A 10,071-nucleotide genomic window follows, 5' to 3' on the forward strand; every position below is an offset into this window, starting at 1 on the left:
CCAAAACTACTCTTATGCCCAAAACTGCAGTTGCAAGACTACATTCATGTCACACATCTTCAGAGTGAGGGAGAAACTGTGAAGAGCCACCATGCTCTTACAAGGCCAACCACACACACACACACACACACACACACACACACACACACACACACACACACACACACACACACATACACACACACTCCTTGCAGATGGATAAATGGTGATTGTCCCGGTGTGAAGCTGAGTGACCGGCCCAGGAGGCATTCCTGACTGCTCCATCCCAGACATGTGCCCAGCCCTGCAGAGGGTTCAAGCTGGCAATTTTTTATTTATATTTATTTGAAAAGCGTAGTAAAAAATAATGTAGTAATACAGATACTGTATGCATGTGTGTGTATACACCAGGACATCCACCATTTATTCCTCTGCAAAGAGAGTGTGTGTGTATATGTGTGTGTGTGTGCGCGTATGCGTGTGTATTTTAAATTTTCTAAGGGAAAGAAAAATAAATTTGAGTTCACTGTGGTTAATCCTTGAAACTGCCTCAAGGTTGAGTCAAAGGTCACCTCACCAGTCAACAATGCACCATGAAGATGCTTTAGACACAAACCCTTCTGACAAAGTGTTGTTGATATTGCTAAGTTTACGGAGCTGGGCTTGTAACCCAAAGACTGCAAGCGCAGTGCTCACATGGAGCACTGAACTTGTGCCCTTTACAGAGTGCCTAACCTGAGGAAAATGTCCAGTTGTATAAAAGGATATTTTGTAAAAAAGTAAGCTATGTAACAGCTTGGATACCACTGTCTCCAAGGATATCAGGCACAAAGGTAGCATACAGCATTCATGTACCTAGTATGAGAACCACCAGAATGAAACTGTTATTTTATTCTTTAATGTTTGATCATAAATCTGAAATATTTGTTAATCAGCATTTAAATCAACCAATGCAAAAAAAATAATTAAATCCTAATTAAATATTGGGAGTAGCAAGGAGAAATGACTGGAGGTGGGAAGCAGGTGGAACAGACTGAGCCTCCCACAGAGAGTGGGCAGCCATATCCCCCTCCAGCTGGACCTGAGACAGGGAGGCGGTGAGTCTGCGATAGTGCTCCACCTCCACCAGAGGGCTGAGCCTCCGCCTGCTCCTCTCTCCGTCTCTCTCCCACTCCGCCCTGCGCCTCTGGAGTTCATCCGCGGAGGCCACGGGGGCAGGGTCCGGGGTCACCCCCACCCCGCCCTCACCCTCCTGCCCCTCCCCACTGCCCAAACTGAGCAGAGAGGACACCCCCTCCCGCAGAGCCAGCGCTTCTTTCTCCAGGGCGGATGCCAAAGTCTGAGTCAGGCCCTCCACTCCTCCCTTTCTGAGGGGCTGGATCTGGTAGGATGGAGGGAGGATGCGACACATGCAATCCAGGAACTGGAGCAAACGGTGCCAGCTGCTGGAAGACAAAAACGCCACATATTTCACCTCATGCAGTCCAGAGCCATACTGTGTGAGCAGACAGAAACGTCAGCTCATCCATGCATAGACTGATGAATATGAAGGCAGAATCAAATCAAAGTTAGGTCAGAGAATTTATTGGGAATATGTATTTATTATGGAATTTATTAAGGTATTTCAATAAAATGGTTATTGATGGAAGCTATTCAATGAGATTGGAGGATTACTGTCACTAAATTTATTAATATGAATAAATATATAAAAAATATATAAATATTGTGAGTCAACCATGTATTCCCATAGGAAATCACTGACGATGCAGCAACAGTAAAGTATTGTTGTATAGTAGTTGTAATACTTTCTCATACTCATACTCACACTTTATGATACACTTTATGACACAAATTACTCAAATGTAATTCGACCATCCAAGAAGTGTCATGGCTATGTCCTTTGTTCATCACAGTTAAATCATAAGTCCTCATCTTTCAGCCAACCTTCCAGTTAGGCATCAAATGAGCTCAACAACGGCTTGTAAGTAATTGGAGCAGTAATTGGACAATACAGTTAACACTGAACATTAATGAATAACGAATTACACAGTTACTATTTGTATGACCTTGTGGCCACGTCATTTACATTGTGAACAATAATGACCTTGCCAAACATAAGGTTTTAAAATTTTTCCTTCTCTTGGAGAAAAAAAACTATTTGGGTTCTATCCAAAATAGCCTCAGTATGTTCATTTATAGTCATAATTCAGCTGCTGGCGGGGTGGGGCTCTGTTTAAATTACCTGCTGTGGATGAGTAACTCTCCCTGGAATGGAGTCCTCTTCTGCCACTTACACAGTATCACAGCCGATGACCTTACTGGCTTGGAAAGGAAATAGTCCGGGCTGACTGCTACCCTTTCACACTGCATGGGTCCTAGCAGCCACTGTGACACATCACTCAGGGTGTGATCTGAACAGCTAATCTGGAAGGACCACGTGTCTGACACCGCTAGAAGGCTCAGGAGGTCCTCTGTGGCATCGGCTGTGGGGAGAAATGTGCATACCGCACAACAGGTCATTATACAAGAACACAAAGAGAACAGACTGTGACTTAAATTCACAGAAACAACTAGAATAATCTACTCATAAACAGCTGCATGCAGCCTGCAGTAACTCTGAGAAATCAATGCCTGTACTCTTACACCTACTGTATGATAAAACATTTGGCTTATTCTCCTGTTAGTAAGCTACTATTGCCCACATTACCTGTGGTAAGAGCACAGTCATTGAGCAGGCGTGGACTGAATTTTCCCTTGGCCACATCCTGAGCGTCCACATAGACGTATCCACACTGAGTCGCCACTGGACCTCTGGTCCTCCAGGGGGTTGCAGCATCATCTAGGTGGACAGAGTGGAGCGTGACTCGACATTTGAGATGCGCAGAGGCCAGCAGCGGGGACAGCTTGGTGACAGCGGTCACTGTCAGTCTCTGAGCACTGTCGGTGCGTGTCCCGCTGGTGTGGTCACACTTCTTCCTCTTGGCTGCCGGCTCTGGGTGAGACAGGGGGGTGGGCGTGGGGAGAGGGGGCTGTCCAAGCTGGAAGGATCTGCTGCGTGTCTGGACGACTGCTGGGACCGGTCCCTGGCCCGCCTCTGCCAGGAATGACACACTCACGCTCTCTACTGATCTGGAAAAAAAAAATCCCACACATCACTCACTGTCACTCACAGGAGAGGGTCTTGCAGAGGAAAACAGATTGCTGCTGGAATCACCAAGTGTATTGGTAAAAACCCAAAATAAACAGGAGAAAAAGGGATTAAGGCTCAGAGTAACAGTAGCAGCTGTCAGAATTTTCTGGCCTGATTCCATGTGATTCTCTGTGAATACTGCACATAGGAGACCTCTCTAAACATGCTGGGTGACCGTGCCATTTCCTGGATTATTCTGCCTGCATCTGCCCCTCCTGATGCGGACACAGCATTGAAACCAGGACAGGGGACCCAGGGGTGTAGGCGCTACCAGGATTATGCCTCCTGCATATGGCCAAAAAGGACCTCCGAGGGCTATTTAAGTGCCTGTTGCCATGGTGATCAGGCATGGTGATGCTCGAGTGGTGCAGTTTCTCTGGAACATCTGGAACAATTGCATTGGTGACACAGATGCATCTCTGCAGCTCACACAATGCACGGGTCATTCAATGTGAAATCAGCTCCATTATGTTACGACCCTCCATGATTTCCGTGAATGCTGGAACATACGGTTGACCGTTTAAGATAAAATCATATGGCAAAATTTTACATGTAGTTCTCATCAGATGTCTTAAATATTGGTAATTTAATTAGTAAAATGGGCATACTCCATCTTGAGAAGACATCATAGAACTGTTGTCAGACATACCCTATCTAAGGTTACTGCAACACCCACAGACGTGTTTTCATGCTTTCCACTATGAAAGAATGAAAATGCACTAATCCCAGAAGGACTTTAGCTGCCCAGCAGCAGAACAGATACAATATCCAGGCATAACAAAAACAGATACCTAAAACCACTATATATAGAATATATGAATAAAAATATACACAAATAAAAAATACAAATATAATTTGTATAACTATATACACACACATTAAAGGCACTTTCATCATCAAGAGCTTTGTTAATTAACTTTGTCTGAGTTCGCTTTAAGATGTAACTGATCACTGACCATGTGGAACTGCAACTGAGCACAGTATGAAAGGGCTAACAGTACTAAAGCAATGGCCATACTTGTGTTATGCTACTAACAAAACAACAAAAATTACAATATCATTGTTTGTCACTGTGACTTGAATTTGTCCCATCCTCTTTGACTGTGTTTTGACACCTTGAAAATCAGGGGTGGCCTTGAATTTATCAAATATGGTACATCATTACTGTAGGAACAACATTCCCCAGGATTAGGACCAGGAAACCCTGCTCCCGCTTTTCACATGTTAAGCGTTCTCTGGACTCACGAGGCTGCGTCTGCAGTCAGCTGCACGCCCACGACCAGCTGATCCTCTATGACTCTCTGCCACACCTTTTCCACCAGAGAGGGTGGGGCTGCCGGCATCATCAGCATCTCCTCTTCCGAGTCCTCCTCCTCTTTGTCTTCATCCCACATAGACACCAAGCCTTCCTGCAGGAGAGTGTCACAGCCTTGAGCTTAGCCTATACAAAAACTTCTTCCCCTTTCCCATTGAGGAATAATTAATAATAGCCAGGTGGGATTTTCAGAGGACTTGACACCTTGGCTGTAAGGGAAGGGAACTCGACCTGGTCTGCCCTGGGCAGTGCATGCTTCCTTCCTGAGATGAGATCTGTCAGGGCTTGGACTGACTGCACAATAACCCGCTCCTTCTCCTCCAGGTCTCTCTGAAGGTCCTGGATGGAGGCTGTGCCACTCTGTGGATTCAAACAATATACAATGCAGGCCATTATAAAACAAGTGTTTTTCGTGGAAAAATTCTTCCCGGCCAGCTTTACAGCTTTAGCATGCCTGCAGCATTGCCTTTGCATTGAAAACACACAAGCTGGGCTGCTGCTTTAAAAAAAAGAATCAAGGTCATTTCATGTGAAATGGGTGTTAATGTGAAGTGAAGTGATGTTGGTCGCAATGTCTGAATGTGTCAGACCGTTTTCAGCTACAGTGTATTTTGCACGGTTCTAATGTTGCTGAAGCTAGAATTGTGGCAAAACACTTCAGGTTCACACCCAAACCAGGAGCAAAAGTTTTAAAAAAGGAATTTTACTTTTGTACCAGTGACTACACAATATCCAATGTTTGGGTGATAAAACCAATATAGAAAACAATTACCCTAAATTCATTATACCCCCTTTTCAACATTTTTTTTTAAAATCTACTAGGCTGGTGTCTTTGCCCATCCTCTATGCTCATGTAGGAGAACTGAGTGAGGCAAGTGCAATCTTCTGATACAGGACATAGCCAATGGGTATTTTTCACACTACAAGTCCCACAGTGCACCACAGTGGGACAAATATTGATTAGAGGATGAGCACATCCCCACTGACGATATCCAAAGGGCCTTTGCAGGCACCTTACGGGTGATTAAAGGGCAGTATAGTGTAGAGCTGAGAGAATCCTGCAGACATACTCATCCTTACATCTGGCAGAATTAAGCCAATTTGCTCCAGCATTATAGGTTCCTGGATCGAACCTGGGCTGTATGGCTCTCCCTGCACTTCTAGAGGTTTATCTGACTGAGCTACTGAGCTGACGGTGGCGGGGTGACCGTTGGGGGGGCGGAGAGATGCTGTTTGTGTTTAACTATCTCTTTTAATACAGTCTTTGTCCATTTCAGGAAGCTGTGTATCCCAGTTCCTTCACTTTGACAATACTGCAAGCATATGCCGTGCGGAGCAACATTATAACAGAAGGGGGATGTATAGTGTGTATTAGAGTAGAAATGTTCACTCTGTAATTTAAAATGAAAAACATTTTGAGTCATTCAGCAGTTTGGAACTACTGCCATAGCACTGAATACATGTAAACTGTTTGGGCCCGAGGTGAAGAGTCTTTCAAATATCCAAGCTTCAAAACTCTGCACAAATATTGGTCACTGCTCTAGTCCGATTCAGGGGAAGTAAGTCTCAAAGCTGGCAATTTGTCAATAAGAGGGTCCAGGAGGAAGCTTAAATCCCTTCCTATCACCAAGTGTCTACATTCTAAATCAATAAAGTCTGAAACAGCTTTTGTAATACAATCAGGGTTGGGGGGGGATTTCCAGGGGCATTGACATACACTACTGAAATATTTTCTCCATATAATAAACTTTGATAATCATGCACCTTCCACTTCTGTCCTTATTATAGGATATACATTTGAATAGAAATTTCTTACTCCTCAAGACACACATTCCCTTTGTATTTGACGTGAAGGACAAAAAAGTCTTCCTTGTCCCTCAAACTTGCAACAATAGAATATCAACATTTTTCTTTTGAGGAGAAAACATTCTTCCTTTTTTCCAAATGGTATATTTGACATACATTATACAGATATAGATGTGGTGGGTAGCCAAGACAACTTTTTACCATGCTTTTATTCTATAATACCAGGTTCTTTTACATTTGCTGATGGACACACAGCTACAGTGAATAACATCCAAGAAATGTAGCATATCATAAATTAAGTTATGTCAGCACTGAAAACTGGCTAACATTTTGGTCAGCAAGTTTATGAAGCAGTAGCCCTGACTGTTACCATGTCACTTCTCAATCACAGGAAGTTAATAAAAGACGTCAGGTGTCTTATGTTAATGTTAAGCCACTCAAAACACAAATACAGTGTGTATTTGTGCCATTGTGCCATTACCTGTAGTCTGGACTCTAACGCTTGCACAGTGAGGAGGTAGTTCTCTTGGACAGCCTCTGCTGGGTCAGGTTGCTCACTGTCCTCCAATCTGCTCTGAAAGATGTGAAATTTTTCACAACAAGGTTTCCATCAAACAACCACAGCATTCACTTCTATGTGGATGTACATGTAGGCCACAAACCAACTGGGGTGATGTTCCATAAAAACTGGGAGATACCCCAAAAAAGCAGGAGGACTTACTGTGTAGATCATGTCACCAAGGTCAGTGATCATGAAGTTGGTTAATGTAGCCCCTGGAGGGTGATGGCTCTCAAACAGCAAAAGCACCTGGTCCGTTCCACAGCCAACAAAGTCATCTACAAGGAGGGAGCACACACCCTGCCAGCATGACGCCACCTGATAAAGACAACAACCTCAGTATGAAGTGCAGCGGATAACATGGGACATGAGCTTAGGATTCATTGCTGCTGACATACATGTTACCTGATATGCTCATTCAGTTTACAAATAAACTGTAATTGTTATTTATATGTATTTAAAATGATTCATTGTTATTAGAGCAAAAGTGTGGTAAAATTACTTCAAATCATTCTAACCACAGGAAATCAAGCTGAGGACATTCACAAGCTATTTTTTTTTTTACCAAAACAGACAATGTCACTGCCCTCAACCCCCATCACCTGCACCTCACAGAGAGCCTGATGAATCTGCTCTACCAGTCCATCTTCAAAGCTTTCTTCACAGCGTTCCTCATTTTAAATGCCATGTTATGGCTTGATTCCTTCTTCCTTCTTGTATATGCTCAACTTTTCATCTCCCACTAATGGAATTAGCTATGCATTGTCTGTCCGTATTTCTTTTGTGCATTCAGATGGCAGGTGGCACAGGTGAGGTTTTGCGATAGTAATCAAACTCTTGTCTCTGTAATTAAAAAGTCCTGTTCGAGACAATGTAAATCCGCTTTCTTTTCCTTTTTCCCCTACTTGTCAAAGGTTGTGGTTTTCTGGCTGGTTTTATTCATCCCATCAAAAAATGCACCAACATCTAAAAGGAATCTGCTGTTGGAGGTGTATCTAACATGCAGTGGAGGCTTACGTAAATGATTTGTCTGTAGCTGACACCATTAACATAATTGTTGTTGATGAATATGAAGCAGCCATCAGAAAGACTGTGCGTGCAAGGACTACTTCAGTTCTCTCTTGTTAGCAGCAACATATACACACACTTTAATTAATCTACATGCAACACCAGTCACACACTAGGCAACGGGCCCTACTTGTCATTGACTCTCTGATCTTAACTTCACACTGACAATGGACAAGAGATGTGCAGGTGTGCAGTTTTGGGCAAAACTGCATTCAGCCTTTTTCGTTCATTTTCCCACCTTGTGTACCTTGGAATTCCTACCTAATAAACAATGTCTTTCATCTCTGTCCATTCAGTTGAACAACTGTGTGTGAGTGTAGTTGTGTAAGTATTTCATTTAATTAACCTTATTTATCTCAGTTGCTGTCTAGTTTCTGTAACAAATGCAGTTTCTGGAATGTTATGACACCATCATCCCAGAATGCTTTTTGAGGGTTTGGAAAATTTCTCCTTCAGTGCTATAGTGGTGAAGAAGTGAATTTAATTAATTGTTACATAAATTAAATTCACTGAAATCAGAGCATGGATACCACTAAAAACAAAGGTGACAAGGACAGGAAGAGAGACTGAAGTGCTTTAGCAGTACACTTCAGATCTGAGAGACAGCTGGCAAAAACTCTGCACTCAAATGCTAACTGCAAGAAAATGTGCAGTTGCTTTTGCTACCATTCTCCTTAAAATCCATTCATAACATAGCAAACCCTGTAATCCCTCTTTAATCATTAAAAAGTGGTGAATCAACAAGCCAACGTCTCCTTTAAAAAGAACTGGAGATACCTGAACAGGAATACCTGAAAAGACTCTTTCCAAACAGCGCATACATTCCCATGCTTGAAGGAAATGGCAAAAAGACATCCATTCCTGCCTGCGTTGACCATCTGTATGTTCTGAGGTTCTTCAAAGGGAAGCTGGCAAACATCCTTGGGGACTCCATTCTCAAACCACACCAACTGATTTTTACTAGTTGCTGCCACAGCTGTTGACCTCAACTGGTCATTATCTTCTTTGGCATGGATGAGAAGAACACATTTCACAACAGAACTGTAAGCATGAGGTAAAATCCAAGCTCCATCAAATGCTTTTCCATCCTCTAGGAAATATCCAAGGCTTCTTTGACCCCAGATGTTTTCCTGCTGATCACTCAGTCTTTCCTTTGCGGATATTTCGGAACCCAATATCATAATTTTCCTTTTGACTTCAGGTAGCTCTCCAATAAAACTTACTGAGGACAGCTGAACAGGCACTTGTCTAACTCCACCAGCTTGCAAAGATGTATAGTAAACCAAACCTTCATGGCTCCATAACACAGTAGGGCCCTGCAGAAACATTACATTGTCTTTAATTTCATATGGCAACTTAAATTCCATGTGAGGATTTAAGGAATTTTGGTGGCTCAACATTAAAAGTATATACTTGAAACTAGCCCCTTTCTTTTTGTATTGTTTGAGCAACACGCAAGGGATGGTTAGACCGTTGTTCACATCGACTGTGGAGGCGCAATCCACAATGTCTACATCTGTTGAACTGCTTTTGCTAAAGAGGGCCGTTCCTTCATTTTTGATTAAGAAATTGTTGGTGTCCCTTTGGAATGACATCCTGCTGAACTTCAGCTCTGATCCTCGTTGACTTTGTCTCTCATTGGATATGCTGTGAGTGAACTGAAAAGAGAAGACATCTCCACAGAAGTTGAACAGTCTAAGCGACTTTTCATCCTGGGAGACCACGGTACATGAAGGGGTGACCTCCATCCTTTAGCAGCTGTCATTCATGTAACCTGAAATGTAAAGCTACAAATTAAAATACTGTATGAAATACCAGAACAATGTTAAGATACAGATGTACAGATACAGATGTTTTAGATACAGGTCAAGACTTTAAATTAGTTGTGATACAATCTGATTTGTAGTCACAAAAACAGCAAACTGGAAGAAGAGAACCTGCTGAAGGAAATAACGATCTGTACAAATATTAATAAAAGGGTGCCAACACCTGTTCTGCTTCTGTGCAAATGAAAGCCATAACTGAAACATAGGTGCAACAATTTAGGTGCTTGTTCACATAGGAATTCAAGTTGATTTCAAAACTGGCATCAGTCTCAAGTTTGCATTCTTTTCCGACGCTAAAAATCATAAGACACACTGAGGATCTGGTCTA

The 10,071-nt window shown here is 42.7% G+C and overlaps 1 protein-coding gene across 1 annotated transcript; it reads right to left on the minus strand.

Annotated features, from left to right (window-relative positions):
* Window positions 1-955: 955 nt before the first annotated feature.
* On the minus strand, window positions 956-9,665 carry fancb (FA complementation group B). Its single transcript, XM_036540858.1, has 8 exons — window positions 8,709-9,665; window positions 7,012-7,167; window positions 6,772-6,864; window positions 4,716-4,844; window positions 4,415-4,578; window positions 2,687-3,108; window positions 2,222-2,462; window positions 956-1,424 (listed from the first exon to the last, which is right to left on the minus strand). Exons 1-8 carry the CDS (start codon window positions 9,663-9,665, stop codon window positions 956-958), a joined length of 2,631 nt encoding a protein of 876 aa, XP_036396751.1.
* Between the last annotated feature and the right edge of the window lie 406 nt (window positions 9,666-10,071).

Source organism: Megalops cyprinoides, chromosome 11 (assembly GCF_013368585.1).
Source record: "Megalops cyprinoides isolate fMegCyp1 chromosome 11, fMegCyp1.pri, whole genome shotgun sequence".
NCBI lineage: Eukaryota > Metazoa > Chordata > Actinopteri > Elopiformes > Megalopidae > Megalops > Megalops cyprinoides.